This window comes from Selaginella moellendorffii, unplaced genomic scaffold (genome assembly GCF_000143415.4).
Source record: "Selaginella moellendorffii unplaced genomic scaffold, v1.0 SELMOscaffold_26, whole genome shotgun sequence".
NCBI classification, from domain to species: domain Eukaryota; kingdom Viridiplantae; phylum Streptophyta; class Lycopodiopsida; order Selaginellales; family Selaginellaceae; genus Selaginella; species Selaginella moellendorffii.
This window is the reverse complement of record NW_003314287.1, coordinates 1,503,211-1,529,879: the sequence shown is the minus strand read 5'-3', so window position 1 is coordinate 1,529,879 and position 26,669 is coordinate 1,503,211. Positions and strand designations below refer to the sequence as shown.

Below are 26,669 nucleotides of genomic sequence, written 5' to 3'. Positions count from 1 at the left end.
CTTAATCCTTGATCAACAGTGGGGAACAAGATTCTGTAATGCATGTCCACCTTACATGTTGCACCCATGCCACCCTACAGCACACACAAGAAAGGAGCACACAAGAGTACAGAGTTTGTTGCAAAGGGGAGTTGAATGATCTTTATGGGAGGATGGCCTTTTGTTGCTGCAGGTTTCTAGGGCTTCTCTCTTTTTGGGGCTGGCCCCAATGTGTTGGTTTTTCCTCTCTTCTGGTTGGCTTGGGGTGGGTGGCATTGGCAAGTGAGTGCAGCAGATTTTGTAATTCTAGCCATTATATATGTCATTGTCTCCATTCAATGCCTTTTTTGGGGAGCACAGCAGAAGAACAGCTACTTCTCCTTCTTTGCAAAAACAAAAGCGTTTCAATTCAATCTCCTTTGACAAAGCCACCCTTTTTGTTTGAGTTTGGGGGGCCCTAAGTTGCGCCCTCTTTGACAAATGCAATTCCCTTGGCCTGTAATGTTTCTTCATGCGGTGGTCGCTTTACCACCACCAGCACGACCACCATGCCTTTTTTTTGGCTTGCTCCTAAATCTTCCCAAGGAACACGTTAACTATGCTAAAGTCAATCTGAATTTGTCAAGCTTTGCATTCATTGAACTAGACGAGATGAAGATGAGGCGATCACAGAACGAGAAGAATATGAGAAGCTTGCCAATTTTAAAACCACCACTCCTTCGAGTTCCAGCGGAAACTTTCTTCACACTCACCACCAGGCATTTGGTGCTCTTAAAACATATTACTAATACTATGAAAATGACTCAATTTATGATCAAGCACGTTGTCATTGGTCGGCACAGCTCACCAGAAAATTTAGAACTTGACCTTCTATTCTCGAAATGAGTACAATATCTAACGGGGCATGACAGTTAAAAAATCAAACTGTTGGCCTTGATTTTTCAAACCGGAAGCATATTCCCGGCATCGAATAATCCCTGCCACGTATCAGGTCAGGGAGCTATGGCGGCAGCTGTGACTGCGAGCTACCGGTGGCGCAGCGTTTGTTCTAGGTCGCCGACGCCATCCTCTCGAGCTAGCGCGTCTCTAGCGCCGAGATTCCTGCGCCGGGCGCTGCTCGGCGCCGCAGCGGCGGCGGCTGGAATCATGGAGCCGCAGGGCGGGGATCCAGCGTTTGCCGCCAGGTCCAAGAAGAGATCCGAGGCAGAGGAGGTAAGAATTCCCGGATATTTCGATCGATCTCCACAGGATTTCTCCCCCTTCTCTCCAGATTCTAAGAAACGTGGGGTGGCCGGAGGAATTCCCCTTCAAGAAGGAAGATTTCCAGCGTTATGACGAGTAAGCTCCACATTGATAGCTAATGCTCTCGCTAACATGGAAGACGTTCTTTGTTTCTCAAGATCACCAGACACGCTCTTCTACTCCACGCCCAGATTCGTCACTCACATTGACGACGCTGCGATCCAGGCGCTCACTAAATACTACGCAACAGTGTTCCCACCAAGCAACACTCCCGGCGTGGCGTTACTAGACATGTGTAGCAGCTGGGTACGCGAGATTTTTCTTTCGAATTTTTTTTTTCCTTTCTTTTTGTTTCGCTAGGCCATGACGATCTGACTCACAGGTTAGCCACTATCCCAAGAACTACGCACAGCAACGCATCGCCGGACAAGGACTAAACGAGGAAGAGCTCAAACGGAACCCAGTAAGGTCCAGGCTTTATTTTTTTGTTCGTTCTTCCGTTCGCTCCTTTCCAGCTCCTTTAGAATAGAAAAATCTTTCACCTCGTTTCTCGAGAGCTTATATATATATATATATTCTCTTTTCTTTCGCAGGTGCTAACAGAGTACTTGGTGCAAGATCTAAACCAGAATCCTCGCCTGCCTTATGAGGACAATTCCTTCGACGTGATTACAAACACGGTAAGGCTGCTTGGCCTCTTTTCCAGGTTGCTTTTCCTTCGTTCTTTTCTCCGTGTGCCTGGCTCCTCGCTTTATTCCATCTCTCTTTTCCTTCACAGGTCAGTGTGGACTACTTGAGCAAGCCCATTGATGTCTTCAAGGAGATGAATCGCGTACTTAAGCCCGGAGGTTTAGCCTGCTTGAGGTACGTGCTTCGCCTGCTTTCGGATAAGATAAATCTCGCCGCTGCCTCTAGTTTCTCGAATCGATGCTTCTGGACGAAGGCAGTCTCCGTGTGGACGGCAACTGGGGACGTGGATCACGTCTGGATTGTTGGTGCTTACTTCCATTACGCTGGAGGATACGAACCAGCCGAGGTACGTGAAAAACCAAGCCTGCCTTTCTTCTCGTCAATGTTGCCAGAGCTTTCTTTCAGGCCTTGGATATCTCGCCAAATCCCGGAAGAACGGATCCAATGTACGTCGTCTTCTCTAGGAAGTTGAGAGCGTGAACTGTAAACAACAACCGTAGTACTTGTCTATAAATGCCGAAGAGAACCTTCCATACGTCAAAAAAACCATATGTACAAATTGGTTTAGTCGCGCTCATGATTGTAGCGTCTGTTTCAACTCGAACAATTCAACCTGACAGGCAGTCCCCGTATGAATGAGTGACAACAAAAATGTGAGAAAACGAACGAACCTGTAGTTGAAAGGCTCTTGTGCGCTCGCTGGCCAGGACTCCTCGAGTGGAATGTAACTCCTACAACGTGATCATAAAGAGAAAGCTCAGCTATGCCGCAATGAAAGTTACCTTTTGAGTCTCCTCGAGCACCGCCTTTAGAAACGAGAGGTCGTGTTCCAGCCTTAAATTCTCAGAGTGGACGATGTTGGAAAGGCTGTTGGACTCTTCTTGGACGAGCTCCGACGCCTCGAGCTTTCTTCTCAGCCCTTCCACCTCCCTCGTTACCAGGCCGAGCTTTGCTTCGGCGGATTGCTGGCTCCTGGTTGCAAGGTTCAGCTTCTTCTCCAGCTCGTCCTTTTCTTGCTGCACTGCTTCGAGCTCTGCCTCGGTCAGGAGATTCTTCTTCACCGCCAATGCAAGCTTTTCTTTGAGTATCTCTTCCGAGCCAACATCTTCGATCTCGTCCGACTGAGAATCGGAATCGCACTTCACGTCGGCGTCCACGGAAGTCTCGTGCTGCTCCAAGGGGCGTGGCGACTGAGGTTCCTTAGTCACGGTGTCGTGTGCATCCGGCGACTCGGGTTCTTCTTCGCCATACGAAACCTGACACAAAAGCCTGCATCGGTATTACTGAAGAACATGAAGACCATCTTTTCGGTGCTTACGTTGTCGTTAAGAACCTTCTCGCCTGCCTTGTAACTTTGATGAGCCTGAGAGTGTATCTGGCGCAGCGGAACAAGACCAGGAACAGCTTCCGGGGAGGGAGAGTCTAGAAGCCGAGAGAGGACGGTCGGGCGCTGATTCGTGGGGCTCACAGCATTGTGAGCTGCAGAAGGTACAAGCGGGTCTCTCGGTGACGTACGTCCGTTGCTGCCATGAAAAATGTCATTGTCTTCCCTTTGCTCCGCTGATGCAATGTACAGCACTTGCACCTACGATTTCTAATGTCACCAGAGGACGGAAGGTGATTATAATAAGCACGAACCTCGTTGCTCCTAGATTTTGCACCGCTTCCGCCAAAGGTAACAAGAAAAGTCCTGTCTTTTTTTTGAACTACAACAAGGCTCAGTCCCTGTGCATGCAGGAAAACAAAAAGAACTTTACTACAGAGACAAATACAAAACCCTGTACCTGATTACTGGCAACAGAATCCAGCGAACTCCTCATAGCGTTCATCCATGACATTTTGGGAATATCAAGTGCTATAGTTTCAGCAACTCCTGAGACATAATATTAGACCGGATGAAAAGCCGCTCAAAAAACCGTACTGGTTCCACGCTGAGCTCCGCCCGTAATGTACCATTTGTTATTCACAAGGACGCCAGAGCTGCCCGTCCTAGGAGATGGACTACATCCTCCTGGCTTTAGGCGAGACCACACCATCTGCAAAACGGATATCAGAGGATGGGCATGCCGTATGACATACGTACAGTTTCAAAGTCAAGTGCATAGAGATCATTTGAGACTTTTGTCTTCGTCGAACCGCCAAACACAAGAAGGTAACGATCATCATACATGCCAGCAACATGTCGGGCCCGTGGTGATGGTCCTTTGCCACTGAGAAAAACAGCAAAAAAGTGGTAGCGGCAAATGCGTAAAACATGTAGCCTACCTTGTAAGCAAGGGAAGCCATATGAGTGACTTGAGATCCAAAACGTGAAGATCATTTAGCATGCGGCCTCTTGCATCTTGGCCTCCAAACATGACCAAAATAGAGCCGGCACGACTTACAGTTTGACCACTCCGTGTTGCCTGCACAGTTTTTTTCGTCAGTGCTGTGTGAGACAGCTCACTTAACTTACGGGAACGTCGCCTTTCGCATGGACTTTAGTCCAGTGTTCTGTCTCGAGGTCAAACGACCAAACTGTAACAAGGGAAAGGTCGTCGAATTCTTCGAGAACGTAGCTATCGAACCTGTGACTTTGTCAGTGTGAAGGTCCATATCTCCTCCAACCAAGAGAACAGTTTTCCCCCACGCAATCTGTAAGATAAATGATAGATCAAGGAAGAATATCTCAAGTGTTTGTACCAGGCTGTGGCCGCTACACGGTGGAAGCTGTTGCGAAGGTTTTGTTATTACAGATGATCCAAGCTCGGACCATGTCAATTTTCCCAGGTGCAGCATCTAAAACACAGCCAGCAAGGAAATATTTATCATCATCCGAAAGTGTGTTTCCAACTTACGTGTACATCGTTGAGCTTTCTATTATCCGTTTCACCACCAACAACGATCATCTTCCTTCCTATCACTGTCGTTGCGTGCTAAAGAACAAGCAACCACTGTGAGTGATTTCTCTCGCCAAAATGTAGCTCAAACTTACGTTACGGCGAGCTTGAGGCCGGAATCCAGACGGCTGGATCGCCGTCCAATTCCTATTCTCCACGATGTCTTCGAGCTTCTCGTCTCCGCCACGATTTCCAAGGCGTTGTAGGCCTCCATCAGGGGAAGGAGTGCTGGAGAGGCTGAGAGAGTCCTCATGATGCTACAGCGAAAATAAAGAAGAATAGTCTCGCATTGCAATGCAAGGCTAGCAGCAAGATTTACCTTGGAGACGTGCCGGAAGCTCGAGAACAATCCAAACCAGTCCCGCTTCCCTTCATGCCGATTGCTGTGATGAGCTGAAAGATGCGGCGCCTCCATCGCTCGCGAGCTAGGCTACAAATCCGAGCAATCCGGAGCCAAATCTCCGAAATTTCGCTCGTGGGAACCACCGCATGCACAGAACACAAACCCTACCAAAATCGCGACCACGAATCCCCGAATCCCCTGTTCCCGTCGCACGACCGCGCCAGAGAGCCTGTTCTTCGCGGCGCCGCCGGTCAGAGGAGCGAGCATCGATCACTGGAGGAAGAAATCGCGCATTGAAATCGCTGCGCGCACAAATCTTTGGCGCAGGCCCCTGGCAGGCAGCAAAGCCACCATCGCCAGACTGGATAAAAACACTAAAATTCCAAAGCCAAAGTGATCGGCTTTCGCGACCGTACGCCCATGGCTCAGCCATTCCTGGGCCAGGCGGCCAATCAGTCAGAGCGTACGGCTGCCCACTGCCCACTGGTTTGTTCTTTCTCCTTGTATGTATCTTCCAATCAAAGGCAAACAAACGAACAATACAAACCAAACCATGTCTTGCAAGGTAAGTTCAAATACCATGGCCTGCAATCGATCAAACAATAACTTTGAAGTTTCCATGATTTCTAAGTCGGAAACCAAAAAAATTGACGATACACAAGTCACCTAAATCTATTTCTTTTTAAGTTTTTTTTCCTACCTTTTCTTCATTTTTTTCAACTTTTTCTCTTTAAGCCTTTTTTTTACAGAAATTCAGTTGGGAGTTAGAAAAAGTATATACGTAGTATAAAGTTTAGAGGCTCAAGCTTCGATAGATCCCACCGAGTTTTCTTTCTTGAGGGCGGAATTTTCTTCCTGAGCGGACGCGCAGTCCTGATTCTTCACGGAAAACTCGCTGCTGGTTTTGTCATCCTTGACGGACTCCATAGACTGCTGGAGAACTCTGCAAAGAATTTCTCCCTTCACGCATAAGCAAATGCTCGCAAAAAGCAAATCACTGCTCTACGTTCTTACCTCTCTTTGCGCCTCTGGAGGAACCGAGTTAGAGAAGCCTTCCTCGCTTGTGGAAGCACTGCGACAAAGTAAAAGATAGAAACAATTTAGAACATGAACAAGGAAAAAGAAAAGCTGTGTGTACCTTGAGCTGGAACTGGAGGACACGAGATCTTGGGAATGCCGGGGTTAAAGTTTCCTCCACTTGCGCGGCCGCCAAAGTTGAGGCTTAGAAGCAAGCCGGCCTGCGATGGAGCTGCCAATCCCTGCTGTAACTTACGAACTTTGTGAGCCGGCTCGGGAAAGCCGGCATGGTTTGCAGCCGGGGCTTGCAAGGATGCCAAGGATCCCAGAATCTGACTCGCGTTTCCAGTGGCTGAATTCCCAGCCAGGAGCATGATCGCATGAGCCTGAAGAAAAACTCGTGTAAGACACGAGAGAAGTTTCACAAGTGGAACACACCTTATCTTCAGGGATATCGTCATAAACGTTGACACAACCCGCGTAGAAGATCGTAAGCTGGTGCTTCGGCCTACAAAGTCAAACAAATATGAGCTCTAATCCATCATCCATGAAAGGAAAAGAAACAAAGAAAGAAAAAAAGAACTTCTCTACCTTGCGCCATTTACAAGTGGAGCAGCATGAGTCAAAGGTCTCTCCGGAGGAACTTCCAGCTGAGAAGAACTCACTTGGCTGGGCGGAAGAAGCGAGAGAGTGGCCGAATCGTTGAAACCATCATCCCCCGTTAGCAATTTCCTGAATTGCAACTCCCTTGCCTCGAGGACCATCTTCACATTTCCCTAGCAAGCAGCATTAAGCAAAAGTTCCAAAAGCCAAAGCCCCGAGAGAGAACGACAGAGAGAGAGAGAGAGAGAGAGAGCGAAAGAGAACAAGAAAAAGATCTTACCTCAGAGAAAGCCCCAAAAGTAAAATTCCAGGCGCCGGTCGATCGATGCGGCTGTGAGAGCGGCCGCCTGCCAATAGATCGACCCAAGAAAGCGATGGAAGAAAGACCTAAATGGGGTGGGGATGGATGGCTGGATGCGGTGAAATGGTGGACACGAAAGAATATAAACGCACTCGCACGCACTCGCTCGCCTCGCCTTGAAATCCACGAGGCCAAATGACATGTGCTCCGTTTGAGTGACGGACGTGGCAGTGTCGCGACGGAGAATCTCGTGGGAGCATATGCCCTTCTCAGTGGGAAACATGAAACACGTTTGATAATTCATAATAAGAAAATATCTTCACCTTTTACCTCTACCCCTAACCCTAATCCATACTAACTTTCCTTTGTTAAAAAATCTTTTGGCCTTCAAGGATATAGCCTAACCCTAATTTCATGACGAAGCGAGCTTGTGACAAGGATCTGGAGCGAGCGAGCAAGAAGATCATCGATCACTGGCCCCGAAATTCGCAGCTAGACGACGAGCTCTGGCACAAATACCCGCGCCTGGTCGAAAGATACACCCTCCAGTCGCGCATCGGTGATGGATCCCAGGGCGTCTTCCAAGCCCTGCGAAGATCCGATGGAGCGGCCTTCGCGGTCAAGACCATCGCCCATGGCCGCGGGAGGGAAGAAGCGCGGGCCTTAACCATGGCGAGCGCCATCGCCGGCGTGATCAAGCTCGAGGAGGAGATTTTCGAGATGGTAGTGGGCGAGATGGACGACGAGGTCTGCCACTTGGTCCTGGAGCTGTGCTCTTGCAGCCTCACCGACATGATCAAGCTCAAGACGCGGCTGGGCGAGAAGGAGGCCGCCACCGTCGTCTACAACGTCGCCGTCGCGCTGGATCAAGTCCACGACCGCGGGATGATCCACTGCGATATCAAACCGGGAAACGTTCTCATCAAGCCCGCGAGCGCTGGATCATCAACTCCGGACGCGGCCGCCGCCGCCGCCACCAAGTACGAGATCAAACTTGGCGACTTTGGATCGTGCTGGCCGTGGAGCAGCGATGGAATCGGGACCCCCGGATTCATGGCTCCCGAGTCTGTCATCGCTGGATCATACTCCACCGCCAGTGATGTCTTCGGGCTCGGGATGGTTCTCTACACTTGCCTCACCGGGATGACTCCGTTCTACAACTTGAGCTACCGGCGGATGATGGAGGTGTTTGCGAGGAGCGACGATGAGATCCAGAGGGAGCTCAGGTGGGACTGCATACCACCCCTGGCGGCGGACTTGATCCGGTGCATGATCGCAAAGTCGCCCGAGGAGCGCTTCACGCTGGAGCAGTTTTTCGATCACGAGTGGATACTGGGCTTCTTCCCGGACCAGTGAGATTCGCCCTGACCATCAAACAATGTAAGTGTAAATCTCGCAAAACGAGATCGCTATAACTATTGTGTATTGCGAAGAACTTAACTCAATGCCGATCCTTGAGCTTGACAAAGCTCTCCACTAAGCTCGGGCTGACCACATCCGCGATGGCTCCTTTCTCAGACAAAAGAAACGTCTTCTCCTTGACAGTGCTCTGCAATCGATTCACGTCTGTCTCGAGCTCCACTTGCGCTGGAAACACTAAAAAAATGAGAAAACAATCAAGGATACCAAAAAGTAGTGTCCCACCTCTTTCCAGATTGCAATGCACTTGATGAAAGGGCAAGCGTACGAAGACGTCGGCCCCCGGGCACAAGCTCCAGACGGGGCGCGATCCATCGGAATCACCACAGGTCCGGCAGATCTTCTCGTCGCTCTCACTGCTCAGGACGCTGCTCTTGGACGTCCGCGCCTGCCTGCGCAGCGCCGTGAGCGCCTCCCGCGTCCCATTCCGCGATTTGTCGCTCTCCACAAGCTGCGATCGAGGTATCAACTTCTCCGCGGCCGCATTCCCGGAGATTTACCTGGCGCCTGGCGATCAGGAGCTCCTCGGCGGCGAATTCCACCGCCTCGACCTTGCGCTGGAGCTGCTCGGACGAGAGCTCCATGCACAAAACCCTAAAACTTCACCCAAGAGCCCTAAACTTTGCCCAAGAACCCTAAAATTTTGATTTGATAAATTTCTAAATAAATTACACACGGATAGATGGATGGATCGCATCTCGCGTTATTTCATCTTCGACTTCTTCTCAGTCGATGATCAAGAGAGTGGGGTCGCAACAGCAGTCATCCAAGAGGCAGCAGCAGCACATCGCGGCCAAGCTACAGGGAAGAAATTAAAAATCGATGGTGTCAGGCTCCATCCAATCCAGATGAGAAAATGGAAAAGCTCGAGCGATCGATCGAAAGCTTACCATCCAGTCAAGAAATTGCTGTTGTTCTTGCGCGGAGGAGCTTGTTGTTGATACTGCGGCGGTGGAACTACTGGCGGTGGCTGCTGGTAGTATCCTCCCTGCGCTTGATTCGGGTAGCCTTGCGGGGGATAGCCCTGTGGCGGATACCCTGGAGACAAATCCGCAAGAGAGTAAAGATCATGATCGTAGGAATCGAAAGCCACAAACTCCAAGAAAAAGATTTCTAGCGGCGAATGGAAATGCTGGAAGAACAAGAGAGGCAAGAGGGAAGATTACGCATACCTTGTTGGGGGGGATAGCCATACGCCGGCTGCGCGGGATAGGCATATTTGGGATCCTCCGCCATTCCCCCGAGCAAGAAAGAATCGAAAAGATCGCGTAAGAACGCTCGAATCAAGCAACCAGCCAATCAATAAGCTCGCTCTAGCGAAGATTAGAATTTCTAGCGCGCCGTGGATCGTAGATTTCTACAGTGCCGCGGCGAGGGATTGACAATCCAGATCTAACCCTCCCTGGAAAATAGCCGACACACAAAGGAAGGCGCAGCGAAGACCGGGGAGCGAAGAAATAAGAAAACGATCGGACACGCAACACGGAGAGCGACGAGAGCTAGGGCATATACGGGGTATATACGGCGCGAAAAAGCCGCGCAGAATATACCGCCAGCGTTAAAGCTTAGTCCGTCAAGCAACATTCTAAAGAATATCCTCTATATACAAAAAATCGGGCTAGTACGGGAGATCACACTCTCTTGGGAAGGCCGTACGCCTTCTTGAGGAACTTGGAGGCCGTCTCGTCCGCGCGGTGGCAGAGAACTCGCAGCACTGTGTTTGGATCCGATGGGCTCCAGCTCTTGGGATTGGGCGGCACGGGAGCGGAGGAGGAGCCCCTCGATCTGCCGCCGCCGTCGAGCGACTTGAGCCTGTCGATGAGCTCGCCAGTCTCCATGGCGAAGAGCGGGAGAACTTGCGCTGCGCACGACGAGTACCTGTCCACCACCTCCGCCGGGAGCCCGTCGCCGTCGGCCTTGAACAGCTCCCGTAGCGCCGCCAGGTCCTCCTCCAGCATCGCCGCGTCCGCGGCTTGGAACGCTCTTGACGGCCCGCCGCCAAGGATCACCAGCGAGAATGCGTCGAAGCAGCACCTCATGAGCGCCGTCACGAGCTTGTTCCGGAGCCGCCCCGAAACGGTCGACGCGATGACTTCCAGCTGCGCATCCAGCTGATGGATCACCTGGTCCACCCGAGCGTTTGCCACGCCCCCGGCGTACAGTCCGTCCCACAGCACCGCCCTCATGTCTTGGAAAACGGCGCGGTGGACGCCGGCCTCGGTCAGCTTCTGGATGCCTTCTTTACAGCTCGACCGTGCTCTTTCAAACTTTGCCTGATCGCCGCTGGCGTCTGGAGATTTGCCCGGCTGCTTTTTGGATTGTGGCTCGGAGTCTCGCTTCACGCTGTTGTCCTGCCACCCGGCTCGTATGCGCTTGTCCATAAACTCGAGCTCAGACTCCAGATGATACAGCGTATTTATGCGAACGCAGAGGTGCTGCAGCTCGGTCGTGTCGACGTGCTGGACGCCATTCCTGGGCTCTACCTGTCCCTTCCTTTTGTCCTTTTTGAACCAGGATAAGCTGCTCTTTGCATGGAGATCTTTGTTCCATCGCGTTAAAGGCGGCAAACGGGGATTTGTCTTGGATTCTACGAAAACCACAAAGAAACATAAGATATCAGTCCGAAAGTTTCCTTGGTTGGCCCGCAAAATAATAGCTTACCGCAGTTGGAGACGGCGTGAGCAACATATCGATACAAAACTCGGTCCACCCCGGAAGCAAGGTCCTGGACAACGTCCTTTGGAGGCGAGATGGGGAGCACGTAGAAAGCGTCCAAGGTCTCTTCGATCAGCCGCAACAGCTCCACTACTGATGGCGCATAATGCTCACGCATTGCATTTGGATTCCAGTCCTACAGACAGGCCACAAAGCGTCAGCCAAAGTGGAGACACGCTTCAGAAACAAAACCTCTTTTGCCATGTTTCTTTCCGCCCACTCCCCGAGGCGTTCGATGCTCGATTGCACCCACTGTTTTGTCAAGGCCGCTACAGTGGAATCACCTTCAAAAGGAGGCATTTCTCGAATGAGGCCCTTTCCTCCGTCGTCACAGTCAACCGCGTCCTCGACGACGGCCTGAACGAGCTCTTTCTCCAGCTGGTCTGCCGACTTCAGAACCTCTACGGATTCGGGAGTGAGAATTTTGAGTCCAGTCAAGTACTGTTTAAGTTCCCTGTGGTAGCACGCGTGGAGAGTCGCAGCTGCCACACCCCCAGGATTGGGATGCCACTGACTGAAGATTGGACTGTACTTTGCCTTCTCATTTCGGAGAAGATCCATAGTATCTTTTGCAAGGACAGCAAGCGCCGGAGTCTGAGTTTTGGCCAACTTTCTCTTGGAATCAACTTGCTCCATCATCTGCGTCCAATTAACAGTAGTTAGCTAAACAAACAGTACCTCAGAACAGACAGGAACTTACCATTGCGAAAGCACTCCTAACCGAGGAACGTATGTAGGCATCAATCCTGGTGGCCGCCACGTTCACTTGCTCCGTCCGTCTTCGGCGATACTCTTGAGAGATGTCCTCGTGCAAGATCTGAGCAGCAGCGAGGGCGTACGGGATCAGCTTGTCCATGAGTCCGGCACCTCCAACTGGAAACGCGTCGTGGTACGAAAAGAGCCTCTTCTCAACTGACTGTTGCATCCCCGACAAAGCCGAGCTCAGAAGCTGGATATAAATGGCATCCCGTTCGTTCTTGGCATCCTTAGAAACTTCATTCAACTGAGTCTGAGCAGCACCTAGAAGTTCCAGCTCAGTCTCGCCCGTGACGAAGAACTGTCGGAACAAAACCCACAGGAAGCAGATGTTGTGAACTTTCTGATCGATGCCAAGTATACTCCAGCCATTTTTGAGCAAGTCCACCAACTCATCCATCTCGTCGATGACAGCACTCGGATCCTGTGTGTCGAAGCAGCACTGCAGTAACACCTGGTAAAGGTGGACGTTGAAAGGATAGCCATCTGCCCAATGGATACCATCGTCTCCCCTGCTTGCTAAGGCCATAGCTGCGCTTCTCAACGCTTGCATGCGTTCGCTATTCCGACCGGTCTCAAACGGAGTTTGCCTGGCTTCAAACAGCACCTGCTTCAAGCGCTGCGCTCCAAGCTCACGTTTGTCCAAATCGATCTTAGGATGGCAAAGCAAACCGGCCTCCAGAACGTCTAGCTGAGAACTTCGCCACTGGTTGTATTCCTCGCTCTCAAAAAAATCGGTGGAGCCAATGTTCTGGAGAAGCTCCACGGGAACAACGAGAGACTTTCCAGTCTGCATCAACAAAAAGAGGAAAGGTGGGCTTAAAGAGCTTAAGCAAAGGAGTAAAAGCTTGGAACGGGATTTCCATACCTGTCCTGCTGTAGCTCTCGTCAGTGCTCGTCTCACTCTGGCATCCACTTTCTCCGATACACCTAATTGAATTCTCAGACGCTCTATCGGCTGCTTGGCTTTTCCTTGACTGTCACTGTCGCGTTTAGATCTAAGCCCCAGAGCTTTCTTCATTCGACTGGCAGCCATAGCCGTGGCTGATTTCTCGGCAGGCTTGTTCAAACTCGTGCTCTTCTTGATCCCTGTGTAAACCAGCGCCCTGGCGGCGATGGAACCCGATGCTACCAGGATAATTTCATACGCGGCTTCCTTGAGAGCGCTCTCGGACAAGTTCACATCCAGCGGTGGCAACCCGGGCCCAATTTCCGTCGATCTCCTGCTACCAGTCTCCATACTCTTGGATTTAGAGAGAAATCGATTCATTCTCGCCAAGATCTACCCGAAATCACAGCCTCTCGCGACAGCGATCGCAATGTAGCTCAGATAATCCGTGGATTCCGAGCTGTGAGGGGAATGATCATACCGCTTGGAGGCGTTACTTGACCTCGTCGCTACTCCACGACGCGCTTGGCCCCCCTCGAGCCCCAAACCCTAGAACAAAGGATTTAAGCACTCCTTTTACCAGCAAAGAAGAAAGACCTGTGCGTGTGGAACATTTGACAGCCCAGCACGAGACGCGTGTCAGCCTCTGATAAGACAGAATGTTTTCCCCTCACAGGACGATTCGAGCCGTGCCAATCCGGTAGCATATTCGCCGCAGATGCGATCGATCTGGACCGTTGGTTGAAAACTCTGCAGTCGGATCGTCCATGGCGTATGGCCTGTACAGAACCCTAAACCCTAAGCCATTTCATCCCCAGTCTATCTCCAGGTTTCCCTCCAGGTATATAATGCGCTTTGCCGCAGCTAGGGTTTGTGATTCCATTCCGAAATTTCTTCTTCCAGCGGTAGGGTTCTAGCTCGGCGCGTCGCGGCCCTAGATTGTGGATGTCGCATGGTGTGCCGGCTGGGAATTCGCTGCAGCGCCTGAGAAAAGCTTCAAATGCCATCGCGGTTTGCGCCGAGGAATCGACTGGGCGTCCGTAAGGTCTGTAAATCCGGGAGAATGTGAGGTTTTGTGGCCTTCTTGCGCGGCTTTTCTACAGTAGATAGGGATCTAGACGGCCATAGGGCTTGGTTTCTGTGTGGTGTGATGATCTAGAGGTGCATTTGGCGCTCTGTTGACTCTCTTTTTTCTTTTTCTTTCTTGCAGAAGAACCAGGGGAAGTCCGAAATGACTGTGAGCCCTTCCAGTAGCAATGGAGATTTCCTTAAGGCAGATCTTGACGAGGAGGGCTGGAAACAAAGTCGCGTGCTGCGCTGTTCTTACCGCGTGCTTCAACTTATTGGAAATGCGACCCTTACCGAGAAGGTGATCCGTGAGGCACTGGGAAACAATCCAGACACGAGCAAAGCTCTCAGACTGTAAGGACTAGAAAATGTGCGTTCTTTGCAGTCTTGTGTATTAACATTGTTTTTCTTGCCTGAGAACTCGCAGACTGCTCAAGAGGAAAATGATAAAGCGTGTTGGATATGGAGGTAGAAGCTGTCCGTTCCACTACCAGTTAAGATTTTTCTTTCTTCTTTCTTTTTCACTAACTCGGGGGAGTTTGACAGGTCTCTCTCGAGGTCTCCCTCCAAAGAGACCGACGAAAAAGCAGAGCTTACTAGCTCTAGTTCCGCCGAGAACACAGACATGCCAGACGAGGAGAGGCACGACAACAAAACGAATACGATGAGCAACGCGCTGGTAACTACGAGCACTGCGGTGGTAGCGGACGCGGTGGTAGCGATCAAGAGGGACCCGAGCGAGACCACCACCAATGGCACGGAAGAGCCCGCTGACGAGGTACTTGTCGCCACCACAAAGCTCAAAGTTTCAAAGGCTTCGAAGGAGCCTAAGAAGGCACAGGTGAAAGCCACCGCCGCGGTTGCCAAGGCCGTGGCAAAGGCCGGCCCTGGCGGATTGACGGAGCAACAGTTGCTAGAGATCCCAGTGCCGGGGTGGAGACTTGTAGACGATTGAGCTTCCCGGGGTGGAGGAGGAGGAGGAGGAAGAATGGATGCTGCTCCGTGTAGATATCTCTGGACTGAGCTTTTCATCAAGGGGGCGACAGAGAGAGCTTCATCGTTGGTTGGATTGGATCCTTTGTTCGTTCTTTGGAGAGATTTCTCGTTTTTAGTGCTGCTTGGTCCTGACAACAGGAGGAAGAAGGAAAAAAAAAGTTTCTAGGGGCAGGGATGGACTTTAATGGCGGAAGAACAACAAAAAAAAATTCTCTCTTGCGACGAGTTTTGGTGTACAATTTGGAACCTCTCCTCCCGCTGCCCCGGTTGTAACGTTCCCAGGCGACGAAGCACAGCCCAGTGAGAAGAATAAGTTATTTGTTAATTTCAGTTTAACGAGTTTGTTTAACTTTGTACTAACTTAATCACTTCTAAATCATAGGGCTGACGTGTCGTCGCGCTTTTCCCCTTTTAGCCGCCAAAAGAGAGAGGAATTAGGGTTCTAGAGGTGTGTTCTAGGTCTTTGGCATCGCTGCTACGATGCCGGGAGTGGAGGTTGAGCCAGAGATCGTGAAGCAGAAGCCGAAGAAGCTCAAGGCAGCTGCGGCGGAGGATTTGGCGGATAAGAAGAAGGAGATGGATTCGTCCGAGAAGAAGGAGAAGAAGAGGAAGAAGAAAGAGGGCGAGGAGCCAGAGAAGAAGCGCAAGAAATCCGAGGTGCCGTCGAGCCCGGAGAAGAGCGACATTGATGTCGAGAATCCCTACGCGCTGGAGAATTTCCGGATCTCGGACGCTGTCAAGGGGATGCTCAGGGAGAAAGGGATCAAGGCCTTGTTCCAAATTCAAGCTCAGAGCTTTGACATCGTCCTGGATGGCGATGATCTGGTTGGAAGAGCGCGCACTGGCCAAGTAAGTCCTTCGTTGTAGCTTTAGAGCGCCTAAAGTTCTTTTTTTTTCCAGGGAAAAACGCTAGCTTTTGTGTTGCCTATCATAGAATCGCTGCGAAAGTCTTCTTCGGGGAAAAAAGGTTATGGACGTGCTCCTACGGTTCTAGTTCTTGCTCCAACTCGTGAATTGGCGAAACAAGTAAGTGGAAACTTCATGACTCGCGAGTAAAGCTTTCTTCTCTATAGGTTCATGCAGACTTTGAGTGCTACGGAGGTGCTGCTGGCTTGAGCACTATTTGTGTTTATGGTGGAAGTCAGTATGGTCCCCAGCAGAATGCTATGCGTCGTGGTGTGGACATTGTTGTTGGGACTCCTGGACGTATTAAGGTAATGGATTTTGTTGTTCTGGACATCCTTACCAGGCTTCGGTTTTGCAGGATTTCCTGGACCGCGGTGACTTGAACTTGAAAACTTTGAAGTTCCGAGTCCTTGATGAGGCCGATGAGATGCTTAACATGGGATTTGTGGAGGCTGTTGAAGCTATTTTAGGCGCTGTCGAAGATACCTCCTCCGTGCAGACACTTTTGTTCAGTGCTACTATGCCCAGCTGGGTGAAAGAGGTGCGTGACGGAATAAAAATGAATCTTTCTGTTCAAATGAACTTTTTTTAATCTTCAGATAGCAACAAGGTTTCTTAAACCAAATAAGAAAACCGTGGACCTTGTTGGAGATGAGAAAATGAAGGCCAGTAACAATGTCAAGCACTTGCTGCTTCAATGCGCTTATTCTGCGAGGTCTCAGATGATAGCAGATGTGATTAAGGTTTATGGCAGGTAAAGCATTTCATTTCCTAGGGGAGGTTGTTCTGATCTGTTCTCTCCTTTTCTTTCTTTCCAGTGGTGGAAGAGTTATAGTTTTCACGGAGACGAAAAATGATGCTTCCGAGCTTGCTGGTTCGTTAGGGACAAACGTCGCTAGGCCATTACACGGAGACATTCCACAAGCACAGCGAGAGGTAACGAATGGATTACATAGTCAGCAGTGCGTTACATCGTTTCTTTTACAGCACACTCTAGCTGGATTTCGGTCTGCAAAGTTCCTTGTCCTAGTTGCCACCGATGTTGCTGCTCGAGGTTTGGATATCAATGACGTCCAACTCATTATCCAGGTTTGCTTCCTCTATTGCATCATAACGGGTTGTAAAGTTTCGATGAGCAGTGTGAGCCACCAAAGGATGTAGAGACTTACATTCACCGATCAGGTCGGACGGGGCGAGCGGGTATGTTGTTCAGTATCCTTTTATAGTAACTTGCTGATGGCCCACTTTGATTTTCAGGAAATACGGGAATTGCCGTGATGATGTTCGATCGGAAGAAGGAATATATGATACCTATGATTGAAGCGAAGGCAGGATTTAAGTTCGAAAAGATCACACCTCCTCAGCCCTCTACAATCGCTAAGGAATCATCATTCACCGCTATTAAGGCCGTTTCAGCAGTTTCAGACAGGTACATCTCAACCTTCTCTTGATTTATTTCTAAAATGTATCGTACTCTTTCAGCGTAGTACCCTTCTTCAAAGAAGCAGCAGAGCAACTTGTCAGCGATTGCAAGCGTCCGGCCATGGAACTTCTGGCTAAGGCTCTAGCGAAGATTGCCGTAAGCGTTAATATTCTTAAACCATGAATGTTATATCTGATGCTTTGAAATTCTGACAGGGGTGCACTGAAGTGAAGAGGAGATCATTGCAGACATCGCATGACGACGCTACAACTTTACTTTTCGAAGTGTCCAAGCCGATACATTCCGTGGGGTACGTTTGCAATTTCCAAAGTCGATTCTTTTCTCTAATACGCTGCAGCACAGATATATCTTCAATGCGTTGCGAGGTTTTTTAAGCGAGGAATGTAGTTCCTCGATTCGGCGCATGAACCTTACTGCGGACGGTAAAGCAGCGGTCTTTGACGTTCCCAGCGCAATGGTGGACGAGTTTTTGATCGGTAAAACAAATTCACCTCATTGCCGTATGTTCCTAAGTCTGCTGCGTGATCAGGAAACGACGGCGCGGATAACTTCACCATCTCAATTCCTGAGGCTCTTCCAGAGCTGACGGCCAAGCCCGAAAGAACGTACTGCATTTTACATTCCTTCATGCGCTGGTTTTCGCTGACGTGTTCGTGTTCGTGTTCGTGTTTCGTTTCCACAGGGGTGGATATGGCGGTGGTGGCTATGGAGGTGGTGGAAGCAGCAGAGGTGGATACAGCGGTGGAAGAGGTAACAGAGGAGGATTTAGCAGTGGAAGAGGTCGTGGAGGCTACAGTGGCGGTGGAAGAGGGGGCCGCAAGTACTAGCTCCACGAAAATTCCAGTTTTGATTGTGAGGACGACGACGAAACTTTTGGCAAGGCAGAGATAAAGATATTCTTCGGGTGGCTCTAGAATGCGATCATCCCAGCTAGTAGGATTGGAGCAACAGCAACAATTTTGGATCCAGCAGCAGCAGCAGGATCTCTCGAGTTTTGACTCTGCCGCGGCTGTTCGTCTCGTCCGGGAATGTAACTCGATTGCTAGAGGCAAACTTCTTCACTCCAAAATCTCGAGTAGCCAGAGCTTGTCTCGCGATGGGTATTTGGCCTCGAGCCTCGTTTACATGTATCTCAGGTGTGGCAGCCTCGAGAGCGCGATAGACGTCTTCCACAAGATCGCCCACAAGAGCATCGTGCTTTGGACGGTCCTGATATCCGCTTACGTGTCACGCGGCCATTCGGCGGCCGCCATAGCTCTGTTCCATCGAATCTTGCAAGAGGGCATCGCGCTAGATGCTATTGTGTTTGTGTCGGTGCTTAGCGCGTGCTCGAGCGAGGAATTCCTCGCGGCGGGACGATTGATCCATCGCTGCGCGGTCGAGGCTGGATTGGGACTCCAGGAGATCGTTGCGAGCGCGCTGGTGAGCATGTATGGCCGGTGTGGGAGCCTGCGTGACGCAAATGCCCTGTTTGGGCATCTGGAGAGGCATCTGGATGTGGTGCTGTGGAACGCGATGATCACCGCGAATTCGCAGAATGGATCGCCGAGAGAGGCGCTGGAGATCTTCTATCGGATGCTCCAGCTCGGGATCCCGCCAGATCTCGTCACATTTGTCTCGGTCTTCAAGGCGTGTTCTTCGTCGCCATCACTTCGCGCTTCCCAGGTGAAGGGATTCCACACCTGCCTCGATGAAACAGGGCTTGGATCTGACGTCGTCGTGGCTACTGCTCTGGTGAATGCGTATGCGCGCTGCGGAGAGATCGATTGTGCGAGGGAATTCTTTGCGGCGATGCCCGAGAGGAATGCCGTGTCGTGGACATCGATGATCGCAGCATTTGCCCAGATCGGGCATCTGCTAGCCGTGGAGACGTTCCACGCGATGCTGCTCGAGGGCGTGGTTCCAACGCGATCCACTCTCTTCGCGGCGCTGGAAGGATGCGAGGATCTTCACACCGCGCGGCTCGTCGAGGCCATCGCCCAAGAGATCGGCGTCGCCACGGACGTAGCCATCGTCACGGATCTTGTGATGGCCTACGCGAGATGCGATGGCCAAGAGGATGCGATCAGGGTCTTCTCGGCGCGCGAGGAGGGCGAATGGGATGCCGCGCTCGTCACTGCGATGATCGCAGTATACGCGCAGTGCCGGGATCGCCGATCGACGTTCAAGCTCTGGGGCGCAGCCATCGAGCGCGGGATCTCGCCCGACAGGATCCTCTACATCACCGCGCTGGATGCGTGCGCAAGCCTGGCGGCGCTGAGCGAGGGTAGGCAAATCCACGCCTGCGTCGCCGCGGATCGGCGCCTCGATCGCGATGTCACGCTCGGGAACGCGATCGTGAGCATGTATGGGCAATGCGGCAGCCTGCGCGACGCCAGGGACGCTTTCGATGGAATGCCCGCCAGGGACGAGATCTCCTGGAACGCGATGCTCTCCGCGAGCGCGCAGCACGGCCGCGTCGAGGATTGCTGCGATCTCTTCCGGGCGATGTTACAGGAGGGATTCGATGCCGAGAGGGTCGCCTTCTTGAATCTCCTCTCGGCGTGCGCCCACGCCGGGCTCGTGGAAGCCGGATGCGAGCACTTCTCGGCGATGACGGGGGACCATGGCGTGGTTCCCGCGACCGAGCACTACGGATGCATGGTGGATCTTCTGGGGCGGAAGGGCCGGCTCGCGGATGCGCACGGAATCGTCCAGGCGATGCCTGTGCCGCCCGATGCCGCCACGTGGATGGCCCTGATGGGCGCGTGCCGGATCTACGGCGATACCGAGCGCGGGAGATTTGCCGCCGAGAGGGTCTTGGAGCTCAGGGCGAATCACACCGCGGCCTATGTCGCGCTTTGCAACATCTACTCGGCGGCCGGGCGGTGGGAGGATGCTGCGGCGGTGAGGAAGATCATGGCCGATCTGGGGCTCCGGAAGATCCCGGGCGTGAGCTCGATCGAGATCCGGAGCAAGGTGCACGAGTTCGTGGTGCGCGATCGCTCGCACCCGCAGTCGGAGGCAATCTACGCGGAGCTGGAGCGCGTCATGGGCGCGATCGAGCGCGCGGGGTACCGGGCGGTGACGGGCGAGGTGCTCCACGACGTGGAGGAGGAGCAGAAGGAGCAGCTCCTGCGATTCCACAGCGAGAAGCTCGCCATCGCGTTTGGGATGATGAGCACACCGCAGGGATCCACGCTACGCGTGATCAAGAACTTGCGGGTGTGCGTGGATTGCCACAACGCCTCGAAATTCATCTCCAAGGTGTTTGGCAGGGAGATCGTGGTGAGAGACGTGAGGAGGTTCCACCATTTCAAGGATGGGGCGTGCTCTTGCGGGGATTACTGGTGAGGACGATGGCCCTGGACCGTCCGATGGGGCTATTTGAATATCGGCCGTCCGATTAGATATTTGAACTGGACCGTCTGATGTGGCGCGTCGAAACTAGGCCGTGCGATAAGATGTACTGTTTTATTTTTAAAAAAGAAAAAGAGAGCCACGTGGAATTTTAGGGCTGGGGTTTGAGAGGGAGCTAGGGTTTGAGGACGCGGAGGAGAGAAGGCAGGAATCGGAGCTATGCCGGGCTCGGATCGAGTGCACGATGAGAAGATGGATGCCTGCTACGACGTGATGCTGCGCAGGTTCGTGTATTCGTCGGCGGTGGGAGTGTTCGCGGGGCTGCTGTTCTTCCGCTCGCCATCGGCGCGATGGGCGACCATGGCATTTGGCGCGGGCGTGGGATTGGGCTCCGGCTACACAGATTGCTCCAGGATCCTCAAAGACTCCAATTCATCGCTGGGATTGTTGGGCCGAGCAGATTAGAGACAGAACGAACAGGGTTTTTTGGGGGTGGAAGTTTTCTCTCCGCATTTTGGATCGACAAGGAGGAGGAATTTGGTCCGAGAATAAGAAAGTAAGAACCAAGATCATCAATGATAAGCTCACTTTGTTTTTGTTTCTCTCGATCTTATTCTTGGTGTTCTCTTTCAATCCTATCTGTGGTGGCGACGCACAGTTTGGACTGTGGCGAGCTCGGATTTTGGAAGATCGCGCTAGCAGCGAGCTCTGCGATGATCAGATCAAACTCCAGGGCATTTAAAACGAATTTCTTTCCAGCTCGCGAGCGAAGTTTCCTTGTGTATGAATTAATGTGTGCCAGGGAAAATTTGGGAGGAGAGGTCGTGTCCATGCAAGCTACGCGCTGGGCCCAATTGGGCATTTATGGTCAACTTTGCCTTGTCAGGGAAGAGATCACTTCCCAACCATGGGAATGTATGGATTTTCTATTCTATCAAAGAAAGATTTGAAGACAATGTCAAGGTATGGAGTTTGGGAATCCACTTGCGCCTGCGCCTTATCGACATCTCTGTTTGCTCAAGGACAAGTTCTATAGCGATTCGAGATGGCCATTCATTCATTCATCAGCGCCGGTTTGGATGGATGGTTTTTTGGACTTGGTGTTTTCTTGTGTCATATAACAAGACAAACACATAAGAAGTTTCATGCTGGGCATCGTTTCTCTCTCACTTTTTTTTTCGACTTTTATTTTTGTTTTGTTGGTGAAATTTTTCTTCCGGAGCTTTCAAGTCACGATCTTCCCAAAAACAACGAAGTTGCAACCACCAACTTTCCAAAGGCTGCGTCGTAGAAATGTGCGTTGCATGGCAAATCTTGGGGGAGGTACGTAGGCTGCATGTCCAGCCACACTAATGAAGCAGTGTTTGTTCGTTAAATGGATGATAAATCGCGAGCTTAGAACATATACGTTATGCATTTACATTGGCTGCACGCAACGGGCTCTGTTCGTCCAGCAGACGAGACAGGCATATTCTTGCACCCGCGTGGCATATTCTCTTATGTCCCAGGCAGCGTTTTTTCCTCTCGCGAGCGCGTGTGAGCGTTTGTGTGGAGGGCGAGCGAAAGTAGTACTGTTTTCGTCTTGGTGGCTGTGGCGATTCTACTGGCTTTAGCTCTAGGATCGATAATGGTGTCGAGCAGCGACCAGAGTCGGGACTTTTCGGAGCTGTCTCCCTCGATCTCTGCGAAGACTTTGAGCTGCTGGGGTCGATTCTACCCTGGATTGACGCTGCGAGACCGGAGCACCGATCGAATTCTTAGTGGGTCTTGGGATCTTGCTCGGTAAAGCAAAAAGGAGAGAACTTTCAAGGAGGCCCTCTTTCATTGTAAGTTTCTCTTTTTCTTGCTTGCGTTCCATAGAATTCCCCTTTCGAGGTCTCGTCAAGAGTTTTCTCTCTCGACTCTGTTCTGTTTGCTTTCCTGCTTGGAAAATGGTCGAGAAGAGATGGCATTGACAATCCATCAGCAAGTCAATGAAGAGCGAACATCTTTCCGAGCGATGAAGCCACCACTGTACAGGCCTCCGCTCCAGCGATCAATATCATCACAGGACAGTAATGCCTCGTCAAACAAGCCAGGTCTGGTAGACAACCATTCACTCATCCACAGATCGGCGTCGCTAGACACAGCCGGCATTTTGCACAGCCGGACGAGCTCGCAGGAGATTAGTCTTAACTCCACACCACAGGACAGTAGCAGTAGTAGCGGCTCCATCAATTCTTCTCCTTTCCACGACTCCTCCGAGCTCACGAGTTCTACGACAAGTTCTTCAGCACCGCCACCACCTCCGCTTCCATCGTGGAATGTTAGAAGGGCGAAATTGTCGGCGAGTTCTTCCAGCAGCAGGGCGAGCACTGGGGGAGTTCTGGTGCCGAGAGAGATCGTCGACAATTGGGACAAGTTGTTTTGCGAGGGCCTCCATACGGACGTTTGCATCGTCACCGAGGATGGAGGGATGACTGCTGCTCACTCGTTCGTGCTGGTAAGCTTGAAAATCTAGTATACGCAAGCAAAGTTTTCTTTTTTCTCGAACAGGCCGCAAGCTCTCCGGTTTTCTTACGCTTGCTCCAAGAGCAGCAACCGTCCGGAAAGCACCACCGGCGATCCATCCACATTTTGGGAGTTCCATACGATGCTGCGAGAGTTTTCACTCGGTTTGTGTATTCGTCGCGGTAAGCCAAGGATGTTTTCTCTTTCCTTGATCGTCACCATTGCTCTAGATACGAGGAAAAAGAGATGGAGAAGTACGTGCTACATTTGCTCGCGCTCTCCCACTCGTACTCGATCCCGCTCCTCAAGAAGAAATGCACCGAGGCGCTGGAGCGGGGCCTGCTCACGACCGAAAACGTCGTGGACGTGCTCCAGCTCGCACGACTGTGCGATGCGAGCCGGCTAAACCTCTTGTGCCTGCGTCTCATCGTCGCCAGCTTCAAGACGGTGGTAAAGTCCGAAGGCTGGCGAGTGATGCGCGAGTCCGATCAAACGCTCGAGCAGGAGCTCGTTGGTCACGTCATCGAGGCCGACGCCGTAAGTTCTAGTTCTCCCAAGCATTCTTTCCATATCTTCATTGAACTTACGTTCTTTGTTCGCAGAGAAAGCAAGAGAAGCTGAGAAAATCCGAGGAAGACAAGGTGTACAAGCAGCTCCACGACGCGATGGAGGCGCTGGTTCACATATGCCGCGACGGATGCCGCACCATCGGGCCGCACGAAAGGCCGCCCGACGGTATCAACAGGCAGAGTTCTTTCTCTTCTTCTTCCTCGTCTTCTTCTTCGTGCGGCTTTCCAGCGTGCAAGGGACTCGAGTCTCTGGTCCGACACTTTGCCGGGTGCCGGACCAAGGTCTCGGGTGGCTGCCTTCATTGCAAGCGGATGTGGGAGCTCCTGGAGCTACACTCGAGAATGTGTGGCGATGCCGAGCGATGCAAAGTCCCACTTTGCAGGTAAGAGTTTGTAGTTTTTCGCTGCTAGTTTCTTCAGCTCTTTCTTCGACAGGCATTTCAAGGACCGGATCGGCCAGCAAACGAAGAAAGAGGAGTCACGGTGGAACCTCTTGGTTGCCAAAGTCAAGGCTGCCAAAGGGGCCTCCACTGCCTTCTCCTTGGCCGCTGTTTCAGCGACTTTGGAGAAGGAGGCTTACAGACAGTGAGAATGATATAGAGAATTCTTTCGCTTTGTATAGATGGAAGCTAATCGAGTCTTTCGCACAAATTGCTACTTTGAACTTGATAGCGTCCTACTTTAGATGTTCATGGATGCTTTCACGGTTTTACAATGTATCGTCATCTTACAGTCGCCATTACCTGCTCCATGGTGTCCGCGATTTCTTGATCTTTGGCATGGACAATCAAAAACAAGGACAGCACAAACGCGGAGTCTGTCCCTGCGTTGACATGTATGTCATGTCCTCCCAATAAGCAGCAGCCACAGCTTGGCTTGATCTAGGAAAAAAAACGTTAAAGTTACTCAAATGATCTCAATGAGAGCGTGCATACTTTGGCAATTATCTGATCGTTTCTGTTGTAAATCTTGATGCTGCTGCTGCTTGCCTTCCTCCTCACCTTGAAATCTGGATGCTCCTTCGGGGACTTGTTTGGGCCGAGGAAAACATGCATGGAAAGATTGAATTCGAGCAGCGATGACTCCTTGACGAGGAAGAGCATCTCGCTGGATTTGCCTCCCGGAAAGACTTGCCAGGTCGCGTGGAGGTGCCATATCTTGAGTGGAAATTGGTAAGATGGCCTCGAGAGAAAGTTTTGTGAATCAAGCATCAGTTACCTTCTGGCAGAGGCGGAGAACCGTGGTGGAGTTTCGATCCTTGACAAGAATGTCCGCTTTGCCGAAAGTGGGGTGTTTCACCTTGAATACGAGATTGCCCGTGGAGACATCCTTCACATTGTGGCTGCTCAAACAATGCTCTGCGTACACCAGATGCTGATCTCGCTCCGCCCTGCAAAACTGGCCGCCTACAACCTCTTGCGCCATGCCTGCCTTCCTTGACTTTGAAACAAAAACGTATAGAAGATCACTTTACTGTCCAAGTTTATACAACGCAAGTAACAATGCTATACCAGAAAATTATGCAAATATTCAACAAGAATTTCACCACTTCAAAAAACATTTCACATCATAGAATGCTGGTTAACTTAACAGCCAGTTTAATAAATAATTATTTGAATAAAAATAAATAATAATAAGAAAAAATAAAAAGGTTTCTCGTTTATTATATTGTAACAAAAAAACATACACAAAAATTCTGCAGAAATCGCCACTCTCAACAGTGCCATATTATGGCATGTTTTAAATCTTCTGACGACCACCTGGAAGCATAGAATTGAACCCAAGATCTCAAGGAGAAGAGCTTTGTCTTTAATTAACAAGTTAGCAAGTCCAGACATTTCATCTTCTTAAATATTAATATAATTGTGTCATAGGAACTTCTTTCATCGTAGATTGGATGAAGGGGCTGTTTGTCTAGCTTCTTCTTTCTCTTTTACGATCAGAATCAGCGACAGCACAAACACATAATCAATTCCAGGAGCCACGCTGATCTGGTACCTTGTGTTGGAAAGGAGAGATATCGCCTCAGCCTGGTAAGAAATATATATGTATACATATAATTTCTTATGATCTGATAGACTTACCCTGGCAACCACTGCTCCTCCTCGTCCACGAGAAACCTCAATGCTACTGCCAAGCACTTCCTTCTTTACCTGAAAATCAGGCTCACTCGAATCGGAATCTGGATTGTTGGAGGCCAGAAATACATCCAAAGAAAGGCTGAATTGAATCCGAGATGATTTCCTGACTGTGCAAAGCAAAGGAGTGTCCCTGCTTTGCTCGCGGAAAACTTTCCAGTTAGTGCGAAAGTTCTTTAACTGTGAGAATGGCGAAAGATATTGATCACAATTCTAGAGAAGCCAAAGTACCTCATGATAGATTACAACGATGGGACGAGAGCTCGGATCTGTGATGAGCACATCCGTTGCACTGAAGGTCGGGCGCTTCACTTTGAGCAAAAGCCTCCCATTGAGATCTGTCACAGTATCACTGCTCCAAGTATTTCTTTCATACACGAGCTGTAGCTGTTCTTGAGCAGAGCGAAACTGATCTCCCACGACTGCTGCCATTTTGCGATTCTTCGGTGCATACGTGTTTCTCTTATAAAGACATGGACTAGAGGAGACGTGATGGAACAGAATGCTTACCTCACAAAACACTCTCTACTTTTTCTTGCTTGCAAAAAATGTTTTTTATCATACTTAATGAGAAATTGCCAAGGAAAATGCTGGCAGGCTTAATAGAAGTTCGCAAAGTTTAAATCTGGCTACGTTAGGCAAGACCAAAAAATTCAAAGGAAGCATCCAGCGCCTCACCATGCTCAAAGTTCCCCATGACCATTCCCAGCGTGTTTCTATTGCTTGCCACTCTTTCTTCCTTGGACGACTTGGTGAGCAATTGGTTGTTTTTGTTGTTTGTATAGAATTTCTTCTCTTTTTCCTTACAGGGTTTGTATTTGGACCCTGTCATGCACAGGCCGCAGCAGAACATCATATAGCATAAACACTAAGTGCAAAGCTTACT

General features: G+C 50.8%; 12 protein-coding genes across 17 annotated transcripts; 7 read left to right on the top strand and 5 right to left on the bottom strand.

The window, feature by feature from the left end:
* Positions 1–947: 947 nt before the first annotated feature.
* LOC9638153 lies at positions 948–2,528 on the top strand. Its single transcript, XM_002975165.2, has 8 exons — positions 948–1,191; positions 1,250–1,317; positions 1,380–1,527; positions 1,604–1,684; positions 1,815–1,901; positions 2,000–2,085; positions 2,137–2,257; positions 2,317–2,528. Exons 1-8 carry the CDS (start codon positions 982–984, stop codon positions 2,389–2,391), a joined length of 876 nt encoding a protein of 291 aa, XP_002975211.1. The 5' UTR covers positions 948–981; the 3' UTR covers positions 2,392–2,528.
* On the bottom strand, positions 1,748–5,512 carry LOC9638152 (acyl-CoA-binding domain-containing protein 6). The gene is made up of 15 exons (XM_002974986.2): positions 5,110–5,512; positions 4,886–5,047; positions 4,749–4,826; positions 4,594–4,689; positions 4,479–4,545; positions 4,367–4,428; positions 4,177–4,316; positions 3,995–4,121; positions 3,833–3,947; positions 3,696–3,784; positions 3,550–3,636; positions 3,230–3,496; positions 2,694–3,167; positions 2,583–2,642; positions 1,748–2,524 (listed from the first exon to the last, which is right to left on the bottom strand). The coding sequence occupies exons 1-15, from the start codon at positions 5,203–5,205 to the stop codon at positions 2,486–2,488; spliced, it is 1,959 nt and encodes a 652-aa protein (XP_002975032.1). The 5' UTR covers positions 5,206–5,512; the 3' UTR covers positions 1,748–2,485.
* A 218-nt stretch (positions 5,513–5,730) lies between these two features.
* Positions 5,731–7,241, bottom strand: LOC9638151 (protein TIFY 6B). Of its 2 annotated transcripts, none has more exons than XM_024679887.1 (6): positions 7,034–7,241; positions 6,742–6,926; positions 6,589–6,658; positions 6,272–6,536; positions 6,148–6,205; positions 5,731–6,076 (listed from the first exon to the last, which is right to left on the bottom strand). In XM_024679887.1, exons 2-6 carry the CDS (start codon positions 6,912–6,914, stop codon positions 5,935–5,937), a joined length of 708 nt encoding a protein of 235 aa, XP_024535655.1. In that variant the 5' UTR covers positions 6,915–6,926; positions 7,034–7,241; the 3' UTR covers positions 5,731–5,934. The 2 variants fall into 2 exon arrangements, with proteins under 2 accessions (XP_024535655.1, XP_002975031.1); XM_002974985.2 differs by having other exon boundaries at positions 6,742–6,914.
* A 227-nt stretch (positions 7,242–7,468) lies between these two features.
* On the top strand, positions 7,469–8,410 carry LOC112348102 (calcium-dependent protein kinase 6-like). The gene has a single exon (XM_024680165.1). It carries the CDS (start codon positions 7,469–7,471, stop codon positions 8,408–8,410), a length of 942 nt encoding a protein of 313 aa, XP_024535933.1.
* LOC9629071 lies at positions 8,033–13,423 on the bottom strand. 3 transcript variants are annotated; one of them, XM_024679885.1, is made up of 7 exons: positions 12,813–13,423; positions 11,889–12,734; positions 11,381–11,827; positions 11,135–11,324; positions 9,646–11,060; positions 9,364–9,511; positions 9,095–9,271 (listed from the first exon to the last, which is right to left on the bottom strand). In XM_024679885.1, exons 1-5 carry the CDS (start codon positions 13,212–13,214, stop codon positions 10,105–10,107), a joined length of 2,841 nt encoding a protein of 946 aa, XP_024535653.1. In that variant the 5' UTR covers positions 13,215–13,423; the 3' UTR covers positions 9,095–9,271; positions 9,364–9,511; positions 9,646–10,104. The 3 variants fall into 3 exon arrangements, with proteins under 3 accessions (XP_002975030.2, XP_024535654.1, XP_024535653.1); XM_002974984.2 differs by lacking the exons at positions 11,135–11,324; positions 11,381–11,827; positions 11,889–12,734; positions 12,813–13,423 and adding exons at positions 8,033–8,641; positions 8,699–8,924 and having other exon boundaries at positions 8,974–9,271; positions 9,646–9,978; XM_024679886.1 differs by lacking the exons at positions 11,135–11,324; positions 11,381–11,827; positions 11,889–12,734; positions 12,813–13,423 and adding exons at positions 8,436–8,650; positions 8,699–8,924 and having other exon boundaries at positions 8,974–9,271; positions 9,646–9,978.
* A 160-nt stretch (positions 13,424–13,583) lies between these two features.
* On the top strand, positions 13,584–15,233 carry LOC112348012. 2 transcript variants are annotated; one of them, XM_024679869.1, is made up of 5 exons: positions 13,584–13,674; positions 13,737–13,878; positions 14,044–14,255; positions 14,329–14,394; positions 14,448–15,233. In XM_024679869.1, the coding sequence occupies exons 2-5, from the start codon at positions 13,834–13,836 to the stop codon at positions 14,854–14,856; spliced, it is 732 nt and encodes a 243-aa protein (XP_024535637.1). In that variant the 5' UTR covers positions 13,584–13,674; positions 13,737–13,833; the 3' UTR covers positions 14,857–15,233. The 2 variants fall into 2 exon arrangements, with proteins under 2 accessions (XP_024535637.1, XP_024535636.1); XM_024679868.1 differs by having other exon boundaries at positions 13,627–13,878.
* Positions 15,234–15,330: 97 nt separating this feature from the next.
* Positions 15,331–18,154, top strand: LOC9629070 (DEAD-box ATP-dependent RNA helicase 7). The gene is made up of 14 exons (XM_024679867.1): positions 15,331–15,746; positions 15,798–15,923; positions 15,971–16,111; positions 16,162–16,344; positions 16,403–16,557; positions 16,622–16,739; positions 16,791–16,892; positions 16,943–17,003; positions 17,061–17,232; positions 17,286–17,382; positions 17,442–17,536; positions 17,590–17,723; positions 17,777–17,852; positions 17,930–18,154. Exons 1-14 carry the CDS (start codon positions 15,378–15,380, stop codon positions 18,072–18,074), a joined length of 1,974 nt encoding a protein of 657 aa, XP_024535635.1. The 5' UTR covers positions 15,331–15,377; the 3' UTR covers positions 18,075–18,154.
* Positions 18,134–20,728, top strand: LOC9629069 (pentatricopeptide repeat-containing protein At3g26782, mitochondrial). The gene has a single exon (XM_002975163.2). The coding sequence runs from the start codon at positions 18,163–18,165 to the stop codon at positions 20,578–20,580; it is 2,418 nt and encodes an 805-aa protein (XP_002975209.1). The 5' UTR covers positions 18,134–18,162; the 3' UTR covers positions 20,581–20,728.
* An 8-nt stretch (positions 20,729–20,736) lies between these two features.
* On the top strand, positions 20,737–21,188 carry LOC112348013 (MICOS complex subunit Mic10-like). The gene has a single exon (XM_024679870.1). The coding sequence runs from the start codon at positions 20,806–20,808 to the stop codon at positions 21,049–21,051; it is 246 nt and encodes an 81-aa protein (XP_024535638.1). The 5' UTR covers positions 20,737–20,805; the 3' UTR covers positions 21,052–21,188.
* An 848-nt stretch (positions 21,189–22,036) lies between these two features.
* Positions 22,037–24,309, top strand: LOC9638149 (BTB/POZ and TAZ domain-containing protein 3). Its single transcript, XM_002975162.2, has 5 exons — positions 22,037–23,068; positions 23,122–23,258; positions 23,307–23,613; positions 23,679–24,028; positions 24,081–24,309. Exons 1-5 carry the CDS (start codon positions 22,532–22,534, stop codon positions 24,232–24,234), a joined length of 1,485 nt encoding a protein of 494 aa, XP_002975208.2. The 5' UTR covers positions 22,037–22,531; the 3' UTR covers positions 24,235–24,309.
* On the bottom strand, positions 24,243–25,103 carry LOC112348057 (protein LURP-one-related 15-like). 2 transcript variants are annotated; one of them, XM_024680015.1, is made up of 3 exons: positions 24,864–25,103; positions 24,581–24,802; positions 24,243–24,526 (listed from the first exon to the last, which is right to left on the bottom strand). In XM_024680015.1, the coding sequence occupies exons 1-3, from the start codon at positions 25,068–25,070 to the stop codon at positions 24,368–24,370; spliced, it is 588 nt and encodes a 195-aa protein (XP_024535783.1). In that variant the 5' UTR covers positions 25,071–25,103; the 3' UTR covers positions 24,243–24,367. The 2 variants fall into 2 exon arrangements, with proteins under 2 accessions (XP_024535783.1, XP_024535784.1); XM_024680016.1 differs by having other exon boundaries at positions 24,647–24,802.
* Positions 25,104–25,453: 350 nt separating this feature from the next.
* Positions 25,454–26,215, bottom strand: LOC9638148 (protein LURP-one-related 15). The gene is made up of 3 exons (XM_024680163.1): positions 26,015–26,215; positions 25,730–25,963; positions 25,454–25,675 (listed from the first exon to the last, which is right to left on the bottom strand). Exons 1-3 carry the CDS (start codon positions 26,213–26,215, stop codon positions 25,529–25,531), a joined length of 582 nt encoding a protein of 193 aa, XP_024535931.1. The 3' UTR covers positions 25,454–25,528.
* Between the last annotated feature and the right edge of the window lie 454 nt (positions 26,216–26,669).